The 21,437-nt window shown below is 46.3% G+C and overlaps 1 protein-coding gene across 2 annotated transcripts in view; it reads right to left on the reverse strand.

Moving 5' to 3' along the window:
* The window catches only part of ZCCHC2 (zinc finger CCHC-type containing 2), a gene marked incomplete at both ends in the record, with an annotated part of 50,806 nt that extends 30,829 nt beyond the window's left edge, over positions 1-19,977 (reverse strand). For both annotated transcript variants that reach the window (XM_080714767.1, XM_080714766.1), the window contains 4 exons: positions 860-931; positions 2,944-3,020; positions 5,759-5,870; positions 19,087-19,977. In XM_080714767.1, the coding sequence (XP_080570893.1) occupies positions 860-931; positions 2,944-3,020; positions 5,759-5,870; positions 19,087-19,977 (1,152 nt within the window). The remainder of the gene's footprint in view (positions 1-859; positions 932-2,943; positions 3,021-5,758; positions 5,871-19,086) is intronic.
* Positions 19,978-21,437: the final 1,460 nt, after the last annotated feature.

The following is a 21,437-nucleotide window of genomic DNA, read 5'->3' on the forward strand; positions in this document are numbered from 1 at the left end:
TGCTCAAAGTCCTGTGCATTGATGACAAGCAGTCTCTTGTAGATTTAAGAGTGAACAGGCATGATCTGAAAAGAACATATCAATGGTGACAAGCAAACAACATGAAAAATCAGACCTAAAAATTTCAGATACTACGGGTTCAACAAATATATTTTTACCCCAAACTAGGTCACTCAGGAGTGCTTCCTGTTCTGGATTTTTCTGCTTTATCTCCTCATTAAAAATAAATTTTTAAATATTTGCTTACTGAGAAATAGTAATTGATTAAACTTATTCCCTCCCAGTAGTTACCTTTATCCATAAGCTTTCCAAAATCAAACTGGCATAAAAGAAATATAAGTATTTGAACTAAATGATCCTGGACACCTTTCACTTCTAGAATGTGTACAAGATGTTACTACTTTCTTCTTACTCCCAATAGTCTGAAGATTCTGCTGTGCACAAGTAGGGAGGGGGGGAGCTGGAACCCAAAGAGAGAAAGGAAAGGAGCAAGACTGAACGAAAGGCGGCCGCAGACAGAGCTGAAGAGGTGCGGGCGCCACGACACCCAGCCCAGCTCGCTCCACACACTCGCTCTCAGGGAAGTGCCCCGGCAAGCAGCCGCCCACACATTTTTCCGAGGAACTAGGAAGAAGCGTCTGTTTTTTTATTAATGTGGAAATACTTTCATCATTTCCTATGTCAGTTAAGAAAATTTACATTTGATAACATGATGTTTTCTACAAATCATGTTCATTCAGAGTTCCAAGCCAACCTTTATTTATATTTTAATTTTCGTGGTACTTCTTCGACATTGAGGTTTTTTAAATTCTGTATACTATGTAAAAGTCATTTTAACAATAAAATCTATAATTTTTACCTTCAGTAGAAATTCCTGTAGTTCTTGGTGGGTTTTTGTTACTGTTGTGACTGAAAGATCAGACCAATTTACCTGATTTAAAAAAAACACATATATTGTATGGTTATTGCTTAGGCAGGAACTGGCTAGAAAAAAGCCATGTGTAAAACAAAGGGCCTTAAATTTTATTAACAATTTAAAATATAAAGTTAATCTAGCATTGTCTTAATTTTCTCAGTTATAAAATTGTACACTGACAAATTCTGCTCTAATTGTTTTCCAATAACTCCTTTTAAGTTCCAAAATTTTTCTTTTAAAAAATGTGACATTATTTAAGTAATTTTTCAGAAATAAAAATGTCTTTTTTCTTGGGGGGTAGCATCATGGGACTCTAAAATGACATTCTGAGAGTATAAATCCATGCCCCTCAAAAGAGAAAAGTTCTATCTACTGAAACTTATTAAATATACATTCTTAAGAGAATAACTAGAGTATACTGCTGCTCTTTGGTAGTACCAGCCCTATATTTGGGAGAGGTATGGTTTCTGAAGAAACTTCATCTCTATCTCAGGTCTCTAAAGTCCTAGTGAGCTGTTCAGGGCAGGTATGAACACCTCATTTTCAGAAGGAGAAACTAAAGCCCAACCAGGTGAGAGTCTTGAGGTGCAGCCCAAAGAAGCACCAGAGCTGGGACCCACCCCACACAGGGCCTCCTGATGCTTGGTATTGTGCCCCAATTAATAATTTCTACCTCACAAGTACTTGAGCTAAATACGTATCTGAACTATGCTGATATCTAAGCCTTACCATCTAGTTCTATCATCATGAATCAGATACTTCAAAATACATGTGAAATTTTATTAAGACCCTCAAGAGAATCCTTATTGACTGGCGCATTCTTTAAATCTTTCTAAATATTCAAATGTTTGTTGAGCAGTTACTAGTGTCAGGCACAATTCTGACTCTTACATCAGGAGACGTAGTTATGGCCAAGACAGTCTAAGTCTCCACCACTGAATTCAGTCTAGTGCTCAAGACCCAGTGAAGAGGCGCGGCTTTCCAGCAGTGATGATGAGCAGGGTCTGGTACGAGAGCAGTGGGTGGTCAAGAAGCACGCCGCAGGGAGCGTGTGAGTCAGTGTTAGCTGTGTCTGGTCCAGAGTGAGGACAGCGAGACTCAAACAGCACAAGGGGAGCCGCAGGCCTGAGTACCCAGGGCTAGGAGCGAAACACTGCCACACGCCAGACAGGAGGAGATGACGGCGGAAACCCTGAAAAGTAAGGCTATTCTCCTTCAGAGTAGAAGCCAGAGTTTTGAAATTCAGTCAACAAATGCACTGAGCAAGTTAGAGGATGAAGATGCTTTCTCTCCAGAATATACGGGAAGGATCTGTGAAAAGTGGGATGGTAAAAGACCTCATATGAAGAAGGAAACATAGTGTCAGAGCGAGAAGGGAGCCCAGGAGGGAGCAGCTACATCTGGCCAGTGATGCCTCTGGGGAGGAAGTGAGTGAAGCAGCACAGACGCACTGCCCATCCCAAGTGGCTCCAGGCCGTGTGGTCCAGCCTCGGAAGCACAGGCTCAGCAGTGAAGCCCCAGCAAGGAGGAGTCAGCAAGATGTGGCTAGGAATCCACGTCATGGCCAATAGGCAAGAGACACTGCAAAGTCTTGTCCTGGCAGTAACAGAATTAGAGTGGGGCTCTACGGTTAATCAGACAGCTTGCAGAAGGACAGATGACAGGGAGCAACTGCAGTAAGAACAAGGCACCACGCAGAGACTAAAAGCGTCATAGGGAAAGGAGAGGAGGAGAAAAATGTTAGGCAAATAATGCCAGGAAAGATAAAACCTATGGAATTCATTTGAAAAGAGACTGCTAAAAATATTTGCTTTAATATTTAAAGATACACTTTATATCTTGTCTCCCTAAATCTAAGGCTATTTCTAATAAAATTGCCAGAGTAATATTAATGTGATACAATTTTTAAAAACTTGGCAAACAATGCAGTATATACTGGAAAAGCAAATTAGCAAACCTGCCCGTGTTCTTCCAAAAATCACTTAACATGATGCATGAGACATTGTTTGCAGGTGGGAAGCGCTTACTTTGAAAGTGTACTCCCAGTATTTGTCAGCCCTTTTTCTCTGGACTCCTTTCAACATTATCTTCTCGATGTGCACAGCTGGAAAACAAACACACACACACACACTGACTTGTGTTGCACAGACTAGATACACACTTCAGTTAAGGACCGAAGCCCATCACTGGACAACTCCTTAGCATTTAAGCAATTCACCTTATCTTTACCACTGGCCTTCAATCATGAAACAAAGCTGAGGCCAGAGGGGCCACGCACGCAAAGTAGTATACTCTGTATGCATTTGACACGCTGAGCGCTCAACAGTGCTAACAATGAAAAAGCAAAAATAAAGGCTGCCTGCACTGAAGAGACTTTCTTAAAAAATAATCTCAAAAACTGTTATTCAATTACCACAAGTAGAGTACTTGAGGATCAATTAAATGTGGTTCATTCAATTATTTTATAAGAAATAATAGGAAATATCTAGGTTTGTTTTTAATTTTTTAAAAAACTACCCAACAGTACTATAACAAGCTGAAAAAATTTCTCTTCTAATAGGGAATTTTTTCAAATGTGACCCTTAACATGATACGATGGTAAATTATAATACAAACTGAATATTATAATGACTACGAAGGTTCACTGTAGCAAAATTCCCCACAATTTATTACAAAGTAAAAAAGGGAACATAGATAATGTTAAAATTAAAAACAATTATTCTAAATTCAACTAGATAATCAGTTTATTCAAAAACAAAGAAAATGTAAACCCCTCCTCCTCCTTTTCCTTTTATACTTCCTTTGGTAAAAGTATGACCTTGGAAAATGAGCCATACAAAAGCCTATTTGAAAAGAGCCAGTCTGCTGAGCATAATAAAAGAACTTAAGAAAAATGCACTTTTGCTCAGGATATAAACAGAAGAAACAATTGGTAGGGAGGCAACACCAGAGGCTGGTCACAATGACCATGATGAGGTGTGAGATCAGGTGCACCAGCAGGAAGGGCAGGCTGCTGGAGTCAGGGAGCAGGCAGTACGGGAGGAAGGGAGAGCGTGTTTTGCTTTAGAGGAAGAAGTTAGAAAACAGCGACACAGTATAGCCGAGGATGTAAGATGCATAATGAGGCTGGGCGTGGCGGTGCACACCTGTAATCCCAGTTTGTAATACCAGGGAGGTGGAGACAGGAATCCTGGTTCATGGACAGCCTCAGCTACTTAGAGCAAGGCCCTTCACAACTCAGTGAGATCCGGTTTCAAAAATAAAAAAGCTAAAAACTAGGGATGGGAGTTTAGCTTGGAGGTATAATGCCCCTGGGTTCCACCCGCAGTACAGCAGAAAGAAAGAAAGAGAGAGAGAGAGAAAGAAAGAAAGAAAGAAAGAAAGAAAGAAAGAAAGAAAGAAAGTCAGTCGGTCAGTCAATGAGAAGCTATGAAGCTTACAATGTAGAAATACACTGGCAAACGAGCGCCCACAATACACAGGTGGATTGCTATCAGTGCTTAGGCCAACTTGCAAAGCACACTATTTGGTAGCTTGCTGCTGGGCCAATCATGCTAAAGATGGAGACAACAGAAAATTTCAAAAGCCAGACGAGAAGCTTGTAACTCCTGAGACTTGCACAACACTGCAAAGGCCAAAGTGGGAATGGGAGCGTCTGCTGTTTCCAAAAGTTGTTGTATTAAATTACTTAAACAATGATACTACCAAATAAAAACCATCTGAACTAATTATGTTCAGAAACAAAGGTCTACAAGTGCAGACCTCAATGGTCTCGAGTTAGGGGACCTTGGGTTTTGGCCAGATCCAGTTTAGCTTAGCAGAGAAGGCCATGGCGACAGTGCAGGATATGGCTGATGTGCAGTCTTGTTAAGTTAAGACAAGACAGGAGAGTATGTGGCAAGGAATACCAGCGAAAACACTTCAATCCCATCAATTAAAACTAAACAGCACATATTATGTTTACTTCTACAAGGTTAGGAATATAAGAAAAATCATCTATCTATACTACTACCTTATTTTTGCTAGCATTTTATATAGTGTTCACATTTTTTTCTAAAATATTTTTATTACCAAAAAAGGACCTTCATTGGTTACTCATATGTTCAATGAGCTTAGCTGAAGTAGTTTATGATTAAAAGTAGTTGGGGAGATAGAAGTGCTATGATCATCCTAAACAGTGATAATTAGGTAAACAATTTTCATCACAATGAAACATTCAAACCTATTTCATCTCTACGAGGAAGGAATATATTATACAAAAGGGACTGTTACTGGCACTGAAGGAGACATAATGACATCAAGTCAACACTGTTATAACTGAGAATGATGTTTATTGTATTCTTGGCTCTTCTAGAGCCTAGGTGGTAACTCGCATTTTCTGTTTCAACTTTTCTCCCAAACACAAAAAGAAGATCCAATCTCATTTCTTTGGAGACAAAAATGTCCTTTTCATTTTCCCAAACTAGCTTCCTTAAAAACTTCATATTGCATGAAAAATAGATTTCTAAGCAATTTATTCAATCAGTGAACTCTGTTAAACTGATGTTTTCAGTAGACACAGGGCAGATTTTATAGACAAAAGTGCTGTATTAAATTCTTGGGAAAAGTCTCTACCCTCTAGAATCACTTGATTAGGATACAGCCCAATGACAACTGACTGTGAGACAGAGCAGGGCCGTGTGCGCTAGGACAGTGGAGTGTGGCTGGGGAGGGGCCAGAACGCAGGCAGACTGCAGAACTGGGGGCTCGGCTTGGAAATGAACCCTGGGTCTTGCAGGGCTGCTCCATTCTACACAGAAGAGCACAGGACTGAGGGTTAGTCAGCACAGTGAAGCAGCCTACCTTCTCGCTGAGCTCTGTGGGGCGCCACAGCAAGGCCGTCTGGAGATGCGGGTGCTTGTTCTGTTAGGCTCGTGTCGTTACTCTGCATATAGTCACCAGGAGCAGGGCTGTTCTACAGGAGAAAGGAGGAGCCGCGTTAATCTATGCCACAGGGTAATAAATCCCATAAAAGTAAACCAGAGCAAAGTCTTACAGTTTTAATAATCATTTTAACAGCAATTTTTTGGAACTCAAATAAGAGATTACACAATAAGGGTCGAAAGGTACAGAGTGTCAAAGCTACAAGTAGAAGGAAAAACACCAATGTTTATCTTCACCTAACAATAATATTCCATCTATTTACTTTCTCGGCTGTTACAGAACACAAAAGATTGTATACTGCTATTCAGAATCCCTAGTGACAGCTCTGTATCACAGGATACTAGAATCAAAGGGACACATACAATTATGGTCGTTCCCATTTGTACGTTCTATTTTAACCATTACATATTTTCATTTGTTGGTTGGTATTATTTACAGTCTAACAGGATGCTCTTCTAGGAAAGTTTTACCAAAGGTGTCGTCAGTACCTGCCAAACCTTTCAAAAGGAGAAGGATACGGATGATCTACAAAGTCAAGGTAGCCAAGTGCCCCACACCTAATTGGGTTTGCTCAGCCAATCACTAGCGAACTGGAGTTTTTTACACCTAGAACACCAGCTGTTTGGAGTGATAAAAAGCATGCCAATCATATAGCCTTCCCAAATTAAAGCACTATCATTTATACATTGTTATTATAAGACATTGGTTAGGCCAAAAGATAAAAGAGTTCTATATCAATTCTCTATCACAACTCACATCACTCCCTTCCTTCTTGAAACCTCAAACACCACTCAGATCAAAATCACCTTAACTGCCGGGCGTGGGGGCGCATGTTTGTAATCCCCGCGCTTGGGAGGCAGAGACAGGAGGATCGCGTAGGTTCGAAGCCAGCCACACGTGCTGGCTTAGGAGACCCTGTTTCCAAATAAAAATGTAAATATAGGTCTGGGAGTGTATCAAGGAGGTAGAAGGGCTTCCAGGAACCCCAGTACCACAAAAAAAAAAAAAAAAAAAAAATCGCCTTAACTTCAAGAACCAATTACAGCCAGGAGTGGTGGCGCACACTTGGAATCCCACCATTCGGGAAGGAGGCTGAGACCAAGGATCGGAGGATCACAGTTCGCAGACAGCCTCAGCTACTTAGAGAGGCCTTTTGCAACTCAGTGAGACCCTCCCTATTTAAAAAATAAAAAAGACAGCTGGGAGTGGTGGTGCACACTTGTAACCCCAGCATTTGAGAGGCTGAAAGAGGAGGATCACGGTTGGAGGCCAGCCTCAGCTACTACTTAGTGAGGCCCGCTGCAACTCAGTGAGACCCTGTTTTAAAATAAAGAATAAAAAATAGGAATGGGGGTGTAGCTCAGAGGTACAATGCCCCTGGGTTCCATCCCCAGTGCTGAAAAAAAAAAAAAGAACCAATTACACATTTATAAATCTGTAATAAGTAATGTACATTTTTTTTAATTGTGTAAAGAAACAAAGTGAAGGGGAGGAAGACTTTAAGCCTGTCAAGAATCTCCACTGAAGGTATTCTGTTCTGCTGTCCGGCTGCACTTCCTGGTCTGACAATGAATATCTCAGCTCTCTTTGTGGCAAGAAAGCACCACACTAGATACTCTTCAAGCTAACAATCTGTCTTCTAGAAATCCAAAATAAAGATGGTCTGTGAAGAACCATTTGATGAGAAAGAACACACACTTCTTACATCAACACGCAACTTCTGAAACATTTCACCCTATGGCACTTACCAACTTTTTGATATTACCCATTTAAAAAAATTGTGGATTATAACCAGGCATGATGGCACACACCTATAATGCCAGTACGGTGGAAATGTATAATGGTGCAGCCACTGTGGCAGGCAGCTCCTCAGAAAACAGGTAAATAAGCACAGGATCACCAAATGGCCCACAATTCTATTCCTAGATATATACTCAAAAGAGAGCATGCTCGCTCGCGCGCTGCCCCCCTCCCTCCCTCCCTCCCTCCCTTCCTTCCTCCCTCCGTGTGTCTGTCTGTCTGTCTGTCTGTCTGTCTCTCTCTCTCTCTCTCTCTCATCTGGGGATGGAACCCAGGGGCATTCGACCTCCAAGCTACACTCCCTGCCCTATTTTTTTATTCTTTATTTTGAAACAGGGTCTCACTGAGTTGAGATGGGCCTCACTAAGTAGCTGAGGCTGTCTGTGAACTGTGATCCTCCGATCTCAGCCTCCAGAATGCTGGGATTACAAGAATGCTGGGATTACAAGCGTGCACCACCACGTCCAGCTTTCTCTTGAACAGGTAATGTTCATAACCGCATTATTCCCAATAGCCACAAGGTGATAACAACTCAAACGTGATAACAACTCAAACGTCCATGGATGTGGGACCAGATTAAATGTGGCACATACATACAACTGTAATAATTCTGATATGCAGTGACATGGATTTTTCTTTTTTGTTGTTGTATTTTGTGGTACTAGGGATGGAACCCAGGGGAACTCTACCTCCAGGCTCATCCCTACCTCTATTTTTTATTTTATTGTTTCTATTGGAAACAGGGTCTCATTAAGTTACTGGGAGCCTTGTGAAGTGACTAAGGCTGGCTTCAAACCTGCAGCCTCCTGTCTCAGCCTCCCAAGAACTGGGGTTCCAGGCCACGCCACCACGCCTGGCACATGGATAATCTTAAAGGTAAGTGCAGTAGTCAGACACAGGACAAGTACTGCATGATTCCACTTAAAAGTTAGCTAACTGAATTCATAAAGAAGACACAATAATGGTTCCCATGGGCTCAAGGGAGAAGGAGTTGTTTAATGTTGTAAAGAGTTATAGTTGGGTGAGAGAAAAGTTCTAGAAATGGAGGACGCACTGATGGCTGCACAACAGGATATATGTTCTCAATGCCACTGAATCATACACACAAGAGAATTTTATGTTATGTGCATTTTAGCATAACAAAAATTAAAATGGTCAGACTTCCTTTACAAGCATTATTATATTGAAGCAACCATAAAAAAGTAGTTTGCTTCATAGTCAAAATCACAATTTTAAATCTAAAGTTAATTTTAAAAACACAGACAAGAAAAAGCCTCCTATTTAATAAGCCAAGGAGAAAAATAGAATTTGAGCTTCTATCCAAGGACCTAAGTGCATCAACCCATGAAATACCTACTGTTTCTTTTTGTCTCCAAGTCTCAACGTGTACCAATGCTATAAAACCATCAGACTAAATTTAGAAGCTATTTATAAAGTTCACACATGAGCTACACATATCAAAATTACAGCATTTACTACCCCAACAGTGAGTAGCTGCCAGTAATGCTGCCTCCCCCTTACTCGTCCCCTTTCGGTACTGGGAAGGGTGCCACAAAATCTGAGAAGTACTGGTTTGGTGGAATTATATGGAGACAAAGTACACCCACTTTATTAAGTTCAGAGTCCCATTTTTGTGCAAGAAGAGGGAAGAAGTTGGGCAGAATTCATGAAGTGCTTCCTACCTCTCTAATGAAGAAGATATGGTAGAAGAGGAAGAGGTTTATCTAATTTCAATGAAACAGCTAGCTCAGTCCAAGGTAAACCTCGGGAATCACCTTTCAGCATCTGATCCGAGGCAAGCTCTGGATACGAAGCAGGACGCGCAATGTATGAAAGTAGTACAATTAAACTAACGCATGGGTTTAGAGAAGAGGCAGTGAACCAACTGCTCAGAGGCAACACAAAGTGAATTTCTGCTATGACAGCGGCCTCCCTTCCTACGTAACTTACTTTAACTAGAAATACGAACAGAAGGCGATTCAGCAGGAAGAGTGTGGCAGACTGAGCCGTATTGGAGCTGGGCACGTGCATTCCGGCTGACCAGTGGAGGATCTGCACAGACTCTGCCATCATGCCCATGATCAGACGTGGCCACTGCCACAGCCACTATGCGCGTCCCTGTTACATGACATCTGTGAATCAACAGCGGCACCTACACAGAACTGGACAGACAGGACAAAGTGGACCAGGGAAAGCAGCATTACCACTATGTATTTGGGGGGAACTCTGCACATTTATTACGAATCAGAAATTAACGCTGTTGATGTCATTGTCTTGTTTGGAGAACTGAACCTGTAGGTTGCACCATTCGGCTGGACCTAGCCCAAGAATGCTGATGCAGAAGCCTCCCGAGAGGAGGGAAGTGGGGGACCCCAGAGAAGGGAGGGCAGTAGTTTTTACTCAACAACTGACCCTGATACTCTCCTTGTAAAACTCTTTTAGTTTTCTGCTACTTCAACCTAAATAGTGTCATGTGTTAGTTGACAGGTGGACTGGCAAAAAATAAACTGTACGGAAGCACACATCGAGCAAGGCCCAGAATCTAGAAAAGGTAGCGGCAACGACCTCCTAGTCTAGACCAGGGCTGTGGGCTCCCTCTGTAGCACCAGCATCTGTGTTCCTCTGTCCTTCCTGCTTCCAAAGGGAAAAGATCTCTTTTGGTCTATTGGTCTAGAAATAAGGAAGTTGAACCAGGAAATGCTACATTCCTGGAAGAGCAATCTTTAAATGCCCACACAAGGATGTTTTGGGGGGAAGTGGCAGGGACATACTATGCTCATGATCGCATGAGGATCTAGAGGTGTGTGTGTGTGTGTGTGTGTGTGTGTGTCCCCTCCCAGTCCACATCTGCCTTTATAACTGTGTTCATCTACAAAACCTGGCCCCATGAGAAAGAAGCCCAAGCATCTGGGTGGGAAGGGATCTGAGCTCAGGATGCGGCGCCCAAGTGCTGCCAGGTGTGCTGTGTACCTTCAGTGCAGAAACACTTGGGAACGTGTAGAAATGCACGATAGAGGGCTGGAGAGGGATCTGCGGCAGTAGATGCATGGCTTGGTGAGACCTCGCAGTGGGAGGACACTGCATTAGGTCTTGGTATGTAACGGCACCTGTCAGAAGAGGCACTTTCCCTACCATAACCAAACCACTTCAATGCACCCTGCCATCTGGCAGCCTCTTTGTACGCAGGATGAACTCATTCTCAAAGTGCTCCCAACACTACAGAAAGCGGTCGGCACAGGACTGTACTGTCCCATTTGGGATCACTGATGAAAAGCAATCAATTGTTCTGCAAGAAACTATCCCAGTTTAGACAGTCTTAACAAAAACATAAAAATTCACATTCTTCATAGAGTGCTCACTCCAGTGACCAAATTAAGTATTTAACTTTCTAACCATAAGCAAGGTGCTACCCCATCCTCAATTTTGACCTTCACCACCTCTCAAGCAAGTTGTAAACGAGAAATCAAACACTGGAGGCTCCACACAGTCAACTGTGTTGATAAATCAAACAGTAAGAAAACAACTTATGACTTTTCCATTCAGTCAAAGCACTAACTCTATCCTGACGTGGTGGCACACACCCGTAATCCTAGCGTATGGGAGGCTGAGAAAGGAGGATCACAAGTTTGAGGACAGCCTCAGAAGTTAGCGAGACTATCATCAACCTCGCAAGACCCTGCTTCAAAATAGAAATAAGATAGGAATGGCGGTACAGTTTGGAGATAGAATGCCCCTGGGCTCAATCCCTAGTACCACAAACAAAATAAAACAAAACACCATCCCAAGTTTGTACCAATTTATATACCACTCCCGTGAGAGCTTAATGAGGGAACACACTCTGACTCTGAAGTAGTACTTAATAAACGCAACTATTCAGCATTGGCCCACTGAAGACTCGTTTCACATCTACACCGATGCACACTTTTTATCTCAACAATTCCTTTTTATTATTTCCAAAACAATTGCAGCTAGACTATATAGCACCAGATTTTCTATAAACTATCTAGGTGAGTATAATTAAAAAATAACCAGTGCACTTGATTTTTTCATACTGGTATTTTCTGAGCTGTATTTGAAAAGCCTAAGCATAAGCAGTTACGTTGGAGCACTTGAGAACAGATGCAAAGCTGACAAAGAATGAGACGTGACGCGCACCCTCTGGGGAACTCAGAAGCCTGGTAGAGAAGGTCAGTTCTAGAGGGGAAGATAATGCAGTTACAGAAGTACCAGAACCCAACGTAATCTGCGTGCTACTGAAACTCAGAGGCGGCAAAGAATCTCCCAAGACTGACGCGGGGACAATTTCAGAGAATACCATGTAGCGGCGATGGCGAGAACCCAGACTGATGAAAGGCAAGGTAAGTGAAGAGAAAGCGGGCGAGTGGGACTGAGTCCAAGACCCATCGGAGGCCAGGGTCCACGGTCACCAGAAGAAATGAAATCTGATTAAATGCTGACTTAGGAAGGAGTATCTGACAGCACTATCCAAAAAATAAGAGGGAAGGCTAAGAGCAAAGGAGCAGGGGACTACTGTGCACGTCAAAGAGTAAATCCCAAAGAGCAGGTGTCCACAGAATGAGGACAGTCAGGGGAAGAAGGGGCCCAGGACTGAGGGGATCCAGCGAATCGAGAGACTGAGGCGCAGGTGTCCCACACAGAGAACTGGATGAGTCTGGAAGGTATTGTAAAAAATCAATGCTGTTTTCTCTTTAGACAAGATTATATTTAAAGTGACAGCTGACCTTCAGGGAAATACCATAGGTGTGCGCACACACAGATATTTTCATTGGCTTCCATAGAACCCGTTAACAAGCCATTCCTTTAATCTGACCTTCAAAGCCCTAGTAGCTCAACCCTCATTACCTCTTCAAATATCAATGCTTCTCTTTATCCACCACAATCAAAGTGTGCTGATCACTCTCTGCATGGCATACATCTCACGTGTGTACAATTACAGTATTACACTCATCTAAACTAGATGACGATGATATACCTATCTTACACATGGCACTTAAACTTGGAATATGACCTTTGCAAAACCTAAATCTCACCTTAAATAAGCTACTTGGAAGAGCATCAAACTAGGAAAGATGAGACATGCATGCAGAAGACAATTAAAGGTCAAATATTCCCTGGAGCATAGAAACAGAAGGAAACACTAGGCCCAGCACTCCACCACCTATAACATAAACACCCAATGAGGCCACTTCCCCTCTACAGAGACTGCTTACATAGATAGGAACCAAAAAGTTACTGGATGAAGGAGGCTTTGAGTCTAAGTGAAAGAAGTACTAAATGAAAAGTAAAGCCAATTAAAACTTGGTTTAAAGCCAGGCATGATGGCACACACTTGTAATGCCAGGATTGTGGAGGCTGAGACCCAAGGATCGCGGTTCGCGGACAGCCTCAGCTACTTAGCGAGGCCCTTCGTAACTCACAAGACCCTGTTTCAAAAATAAAAAGACTAAAGCCGAGCGTGGTGGCGAACGCTTGTAATCCCCGCGCTTGGGAGGCAGAGACAGGAGGATCCAGCTGGCTTAAGAGACCCTGTTTCCAAATAAAAATATAAAATAGGTCTGGGAGTGTAGCCCGGAGGTAGAAGGGCTTCCAGGAACCCCAGTACCACCAAAAAAAAAAAAAAAAAAAAAAAAGACTAAAAAATAGGGCTAGGGGTGTAGTTCAGAGGTACAATGCCCCTGGGTTCCACCCCCAGTTCTGAGGGGGAAGGGGTGTTTGGGTTTAATTTGAAAGTAGTACAGGCCCTTTTGTTTCTGTTTTTCAAATAGTCAGCCAAATATTTCTCAAAGCCAAAAACATTAAATAAACTAAAATGTAAGCCAACTTAATAGCTTCCATAAAGAAGGTATAAAAATGTTCCTCAATTATGCATGGATTCCATTCTGTTCTCTGAATTATGAATTATGTAACTTAAAAAACTGCAAAACAGCTTTAAAGTATAGAATAGTTGACTAACTAAATATAAAGACTGGATAAAGACTTAAGTAGATTTTAACTGCATGGGAATTAATGAAAATCCAAATTGTAAATATGTATTTTCTCCATTCCCATCCCCAAATATGTAATACAGAAAGAATTTGTATATTATGATTTATAATGCAGAGAACTGCTCTCTTTCAGGGTTTAGCAGATTTTACAATATTAGTATTGAGAAAACTAAACTAACTGTCCCTAATAAATAAGTCTCATACACTACCCATTCTCCCTGAACATCACTCCATCTAGAGGTATGGCGATAAAGAACCATGCGCAAAGTACACCACCACATGAACTTTCATTAGCTGGAAAAGCAAACAACCACCAAAAATCCAAAATACCCCTCCACTGTCCTGTAGACAGGAGAGCGTGTCTTAGTGGAAAGGAAACGGCACTTGGCACTATTCTCAACCAACAAGGCAAGTTCAAGAGGGCTGGTGAATTATTCTGAAACACGTCATCAATTCAATCACCACAATCCCCAGAGGAAGTTACTATCCCACCTAATGGGTTAAGCCTGAGGTCTGGGGACTGAAGCGGACTGGTTAGTATCAGAGCTGGTGGCAGACCTAGATCATAAACCTGTGCATCTCTGTCTTGGAGGCCGTTTTATTGCCTCCACAACACACTTCCCATTGCCTGCCCCACAAAGAAAATCAGGAAAGGCAGTAAGGAAAGACGTGTATGTAGATATATCCAGACATGGATGAGTTAACTTGAGGAAAATAGCCTTTTTCCTTTCCACTCTCTTCCCCATTCTCTTTGTTAGTAGACTCTTTCCCAGAGCTCTTCTACAAAAACCACTCAACAGAAAAAATGTTCCTGGGGAAGGATACACAATGTTAGTGATAATTATTACTAAAATAATCACTACTTAAATAGGATTTTCTAAACATCCTCTTCCAAAATTTCTTTATTACTTAAATGCTGCCTTTATTCTTTGCTGAAGCCAAACTAACCTAAAATTCCCATGAAAGACATGGTTATAGCTGGGCGTGGTGGCACCCGCTTGTAATCCCAGCATTCAGGAGACTGAGACAGGAGGATCACGGTTTGCTGACAGCCATGGCAACTTAGTGAGACCCTTAAAGAATAAAAATGATAAGGCAGGCAGGTGTAGCTCAGAGGCTTTCTCTTAATTTGTGAGGCGTGCCCATTCTTTTACCAACTTCTATACAAGGCTAAACTTCTAGCTACAATCTGTTAGTGTTTACTGAAGACCTTGTGGCAGAATCTAAGAGTACTCAGGACTGAATCCTATCAGTCCAAACATAAGTACTGTTATCATTCACCCATCAGGCAGAGACCAGGCTCCTAAGATATCATGTGCTTTAAAATATCAAATATTCTAACAGTGGCTGGGATATGTGCTACAAGTTTTCTTGAGCAGCAGCTAACTCTTTAAAGAGTTTTCTTTTTTCAGGCCCTAGCACTACTAATATATTGTTTCCAAAAGTAAAAGTATCTAATCTAAAAAGAATGATACAGATAAATTTTATCTATATGAAAAAAGTAACTTTTGTGTGTGTGTGGTACTAAGGGTGGAACCCAAGGGCTTTTCCAACTCCGGGCTATATTCCCAGACTTTTTTTATACTTTATCTGGAAACATGGTCTCACTAAGTAGCTGCGACTGGCTTGAACCCAGTGCGGGATCCTCCTGTCTCAGCCTTCCAAGCACTGGAATTACAAGCTTGTGCCACCACGCCCGGCTTACTATTTTTAATAAGGACTCTTGACCACTTAATTTTTATAAGTTTAAATACAGCTCATAACTTAAATGACACTAAGACACAGCACTGTATATCTATTACGGGCTTACACTTTTATCTTTTATTCGAACATGAGTACAACTTGCAAAGGCACTTCACTAAACTTCAAGGATCCTCAAAACACAATCCACAATCATTGGCCAACCAACAATATTAACCACTAACCACCACAATGATAATCTATGCATTTTATGGTTTTTACACTCTTGAGTTGCTAGCCAGGGTCTAAGTCTCCAATATTAGACTATCCATGCTCATGAATTGTTAAGAGTGTCATTAAGCATGCAAATATATGAAGCTTAGCTACCTTTGGTTCTTATTTTTTCAATGAAGCAGCAATACTACCAGTATCAGAATATTTTTGTTCCTAATACACAAATTAATAGTTTAGCTTCCTAGTAATACAAAGGTCCATTATTAAAACCGGCTGTATAGCCAGGCATTGTGGTGAACTCTTGTAATCCCAGTACTTGGAAGGCTGAAAGTAATTTACTGAGATCCTGTTTCAAAATAAAGAACAAAAAATTAGAGCTGAGGGTATGGCTCAGAGGTAGAATGCCCCTGGGTTCCATCTCCAGTTAAAAAAAAAAAAAAAAAAGTTTTCTGCTATGCTTTACATGAGCACCAATACATATATAACTACATCAGTCGCATGCATTCCTAGGTCACTGTGGGGGTGCTTTCACTGACCATTGTCTTATTTGTTCAATTTTATACAAGTTACTGGCAGAAAACTGCAGTTGTGAAGAAAATGAAATGTATGTGGTTGTCTTCTTAAAGGAATGCGAACCTTTAAGTTGTAATCCAATATAGCATTCACTATAAAATCAAATCACATTGTAAAATCTCTCGAAATATCCATTTTAAGAGTGAAAGTATACCTGTTGCATTTTCTGTTTTCGAACGCGACTTAATAGGTCTATTCTAGTGGTAATTTCTGGACTTGTCACCCCCACCATTAACACTGTACCGAGCTGACACTAACATGGTCAACTTCAAGTTCTGTAACTAAAACAAAACCGGCTTTAACGAACGTTTTACCAGTAAACGCCACTCCCATTTTTTTATTTTTTTTGGTAGAGAGGCTGCTTCATAGGTACTAGAGATCCAGAAGCACCATTCTAACTATAGCTTTACTTAAATAGTTCATGAAATTAAGAGGAAGCTACTTCTACCTTATCCTCCACAGAGCTTGGAGGACCAAAGACCTGCCCTTAGGAATTCATTCAAAACCACGATTCCTGAGCAGCTAGGAGCTGCCAGCCCGTGACCCCGAGGCTACTTCCGGGTCAGCAGGGCGCCGCCGCACACACTTCCCTTTCCCAGGGCGACCGTCCCCCGGGGCCGGGGCACCCCAGCCGCGTGGTTCCGCGCCGGGGTCGGCTCTCCGCAGGGCGGGGCCACAGGTCACGTGGCGCGGCGCGGCCGCCATCTTGGCGGGAGGGAGGGGCCGCGGGCCGGATGCGGCGGTCCACGCGAACCCGGGCTCCTCCCTGCAGGCGGCGAGGTGGGCCCTGCCCCTCGCCCACCGCACCTGATGAGGATGTAGCTCGCACCAGCATCCCCGGGAGTGACAGCCCGGGCGCCACTAGGTGGGCTACAATGTCTGCATGCCACAGCTGGCCGGGCTTGGAGGCCACTCCAATAAGCAGAAAATGCGGGGTGGTAGCAATTTAGTGAGGCGTGAACGATTGGTTGCGGCAGCCCCGAGCAACTACTGGGAAAAAAAAAAAAAAAAGTTCTGCACACCAGCGAGTGTCTGGAAATAGATTTGAGCGTGACCTGTAGTACTCGGACCCCTGTGACTTAATCCCCCACTCCCGCTGATGGCCAAGGCACAGGGCACTTCCTGAGAATTAATGGTGCGCTGGAATTAATGGCAGGGTGCCCGATCTGCTTTGTCCACCCTCCCAGCACTAGCGGTTGCCAGAAAAGGCCACGCACTGCAGTCGAGATAAAAAATCTCACTCACTACTCCAGTTTGCACGCCAGCTCTCCCCTATTTGGTATAGTGGCTTCACAATACATTTAGTGCAAAATTTAAGGGAAAAAAGAAGCCCAGCAGTTAAAAGCCCCAATCAGTGAGGTATTCTTGCTGGAATAGTATGAATGGAATGATACAAGCTGTTCAGTTGTAGGATATCTCATTAGACCTTCCAGTCCTGATTAACCCTGCAATATACACTATTACAAAAAAAAAAAAGAAAGAAATATCTAAGCATCGTTCCTGAATTCACATTTTCTTCTCTCAATTTAATGGCCATGCGGCAAATCTCTTCAGATATAATAATGAGGAGGCTTAAGGGTGGGATGGGCTTTTACATTACACACACCCTTGCATGCTAACCTACATAGGCACTGGAAGATGGCTGGTAAAATTTCACTCGCCCAATGCAAAGCATTTGGGGTTTGTGAAATGTTGGGTACTAGCATCACTACATCTGAGTTTGTTTAAAAAAATTATCCTGAAGCATGAGCCGTTTCATAGAAGCCTTGCAGTAACTCAGCCTAGATGATCTCTAATTCCAGCCCCCAAAGGCCTCAAGTCCATGGGTATCGAATTCACACAACCATTAACGACACACAATACCCAAGTTTCGTTTTAGGATAGTGAATGACAGCAAATATTTAAGTAGAATTAACTTTCAAGCAAAGAGGGGGAAAAGATTCCTTTTCTACTATAACATCCCAGAGATTGCTTAAGTTGAAAAGCACAGCATCCAAATAAATACTTTTCAAAAGATACAAATAAGCTCTTATAGCACCTGGTTTTTACTCTGAAACTCACCCCCCATCTCCACTAAACTGTCACTCTCAAGGACTTTATTGGGCATATATCATTCAACTGTGTTCGTGGCTCTATAAAAATTCATCTTTAATGTTTGTGACAAGTGGCTCATCTGGATTCTCAGCTACCCCATTCTGGGGGCTTAAATAACCCTTTTAGTCTAAATGAATGCCTATAGCAAAAGGCCAACAAGAATATCCCAGGCAGGCCTAAACCTGTGGGCACGAATCCAGCCCGTTAGAAAGCTGGTTATGGCAGAGGTAAAGTTTATAACCACGCCGCCCAGGGGGAGGTTTCTTTACGCAGACCACCTGCATTACCACTTTAAGTCAACTCGCAGGTCCCCACGTCAGTCCTGGGGAGACCAAGTTCTCCGAGTAGGAGGCAACCTTTAACAACTCTGGCACACACTGAGCACGAAAAGTCCCTGTGGGAGCGCACCTTTAGGACACCTCCTGGGTGCGGGAAGCAGAGCCTTGGAGCGCGCACGGCGGCCAGGGCAGGAAGCCTCCGCCCCGGGCTCCACTGCGGCTCACCGACAGGGCTCCTCCCGCGCTTCGCTCACCCCTCGCCTAGGGCTGAGATGCTCAAAGCCAAAAAACGTCCCGAGTCCATCCGAGAAGGGGCCGGGGCTGGGAGCTCCACGTCTCCCGTGGCCACTCTGGCACGGAAGAGACTTCTAGAGCCTTCTGTGATGGCGGGTGGCGATGTGTGCACGGGGTGGGGGTGGGGTGGGGGAGCGTGGCGGGGCGGCCCCACGAGATGACGGCGAGGGCTCCGGGCCGGGGGCCGCGGCGTGGGGACCCGGAGCCACCTGCGCCGGCCGGGGGCTCGGGCAAGGGGCGTGCAGGGCGGCGGCCGCGGCGCGGGTCCGGGGGGCTCGGCGCGCCTTACCTGGGGCCTGGAGCCCGCCAAGCTGCACGGCCGCGCCTCCGCCTGCTCGGGGCCGCCGCGCAGCGCGGCGCGCAGCCGCTCCAGGTGCTCCCGCAGGGTGACCCGCTGGTGGAAGGAGAAGGCCGGGTGCAGCGAGGCCATGGTGAAGAGCAGCAGCAGCTCCTCCTGGGCCCGGGAGCCCAGCCCGCCGCCCTCGGGGCCGGGGCAGTCCTTCTCGGGGTCCAGCTCGCCCTCGCCGTGCGCGCCGCCCCGCTCGCCGTCCGCGCCGCCCCGCGGGCCCCGGGCCCGGGCGGCGCGCAGGCTCCGCAGCACCGCGTCCACCTGGGGCAGGAGGCGGTGCAGGCGGCCGGCGGCCTCGCGGTTCTCCGAGCCCAGCAGCGCCAGGTAGACGATGAGGCGCGAGCGCACGGCGGGCTCTCGGAAGTCGGCCAGCGGCCCCGGGTCCGCCAGCCCGTTGGCCTTGGCCTCCGAGTCGCGCAGGTAGTGGTAGTCCTTGCGCGCCAGGTCCTCCAGGCACGAGCCCAGGAAGCGCAGCTCCAGCGGGTTGCACAGGTCCAGCAGCCCGCACATGAACTCCAGGCGCTGCGCCGAGCCCAGCACCAGCCCGAACCACTCGTACACGCGCTCCTGCTCGCGCAGCGCCGCCGCCGGCCCGCCGCCCGGCATGCCCGCGCCCGCCGCGCCGCCAGCAACAGGCGGCCCGAGCCCCCGGGGCGGCGGCGGCGGCGGCGGCGGGCCCCGCGGCGGGCCGGCGGGCGGCGGCGGGCGGCAGTCGCGGCGGCGGCGGGGGGGCGCCTTCGCGCCGGGCCGCGCGTCCGCCTCGGGCTCCTCCGCCTCGGGCGGCGGCTCGGCGGGGTGCGTCGGCTTCGGCGGCAGCTTCATCCTCAGCATCCTCGGCTAGGGCGGCGCGGGCATGCGAGCGGGGGCGGGCGGCGGGGCGGGGCGGCGGCGCGGCCGTCAGGAGCGGGGCCCCTCCATGCCGCCGGGGGTGGGTCTCGGCGGCGAGGGGGGCGGCGGCCGGCCGGCGGGGTCGCCGGCGACGTCTTCCCGGGCCGGAGGCGGGGCGTGCCCGCGGCGGCTCCTCCCCCTGGCCGGGCGCCGGCTCCGGCGGTCGGGGCGCGGGCGGGCGCGGCGGGAGCGGGCGGGCGCGTCCTCCTTCCGCCGCGCTCGCTGCCGTCCGCACTGGGCTGGGGCGGCGGCGCCGGAGCGGTTCCCTCGCGAGCCGGCGGGGACTGGGCGGCGGGGCGCGGAGGAGGAGGAGCCACCGGGCCGGGCGGAGACGCCAGCGGGACCTCAGCCAATCAGCGACCGGATAGGGCGCCTACGTCATCCTCCCCGCCCAGGGGGGCGGTCTTTCTCCGGGAAGCCACGCCCAGCTACTGCCGGGCGGCTGGCCGCAGCCGCGGGGTCCTAAAGTCCGCTCGTTTTGGGGGGAGGTGTGGGAGGGCGCAGGGTGGACTGTGGGACCGGGTCGAGGTAAGCACGCCCGGAGGCTACGGGAAGTTTGCGAGGCCCAGGTGAGAAGAGAGAAGAAGGCGACTTCGCTGTGTCCCGACGGACCTGGGTCCGCTCTGCGGGCTCCCCCTTCCTCCGATGCCACTGCACGTCACCGGCGCGCCCCACCTCCGCCCGGGCTCCCAGCGCCCCGGGATGGAAGGAGTCCCAGGAGCCCGCTTTTCTCCCAGCGGAGCGCTCAGACCCCAAGAGGAGCCGGTCCCACTCTTCCTCCGCCGCTGGTGGACCTAGTGAAAGTTAACCGCGGGAGCTGGGCGTGGTGGCGCACGCTGGCAATCCCAGCATTTGGGAGGCTGAGACCTGAGCATCGCCGTTCGAGGCCAGCCTCAGCTACTTAGTGAGGTCCTTTGCAACTCAGTGAGGTCCTGTTTCAAAATAAAGCATAAAAAAATAGGGTTGGGGGTGTAGCTGGGAGGTAGAACGCCCCAGGGTTCCACCCTAGTACCGCAAAAAAAAAAAAAAAAAAAACACCAGTGGGATAATTCTCACCTTGTAAAAATTTTACAGGGGTCACTGGTGTTGCCTCTGTGTTGCAGATCAGGGAGTAGGGTGGGGACGCGGGGCTGCAGCAGGGACTTAAGGATCTTGAGGACGGGCAGACGTCCATCCTTCGAAGCTGGCCGCAGGGCGTGCTGGTCGAGGGCGTGCTGGAGGGTCACCCTGGCCTGCAGGCTGCTCCTGGTCTTTAACGCTCTTTGCAAAGGATTCCCACCACCGGTTTGGGGAAAGCTTCTCTCAAAGTCTCCATCTCTGGGGAATCATTAATTTGGTAAATAATGTTTCCGTGCCTAAGACAAACATTTTGAAACATTGTGCCTGTGTGAATTTCCTATGAC

Source organism: Muscardinus avellanarius (genome assembly GCF_963383645.1).
Source record: "Muscardinus avellanarius genome assembly, chromosome: 17".
Classification (NCBI taxonomy): Eukaryota; Metazoa; Chordata; class Mammalia; order Rodentia; family Gliridae; genus Muscardinus; species Muscardinus avellanarius.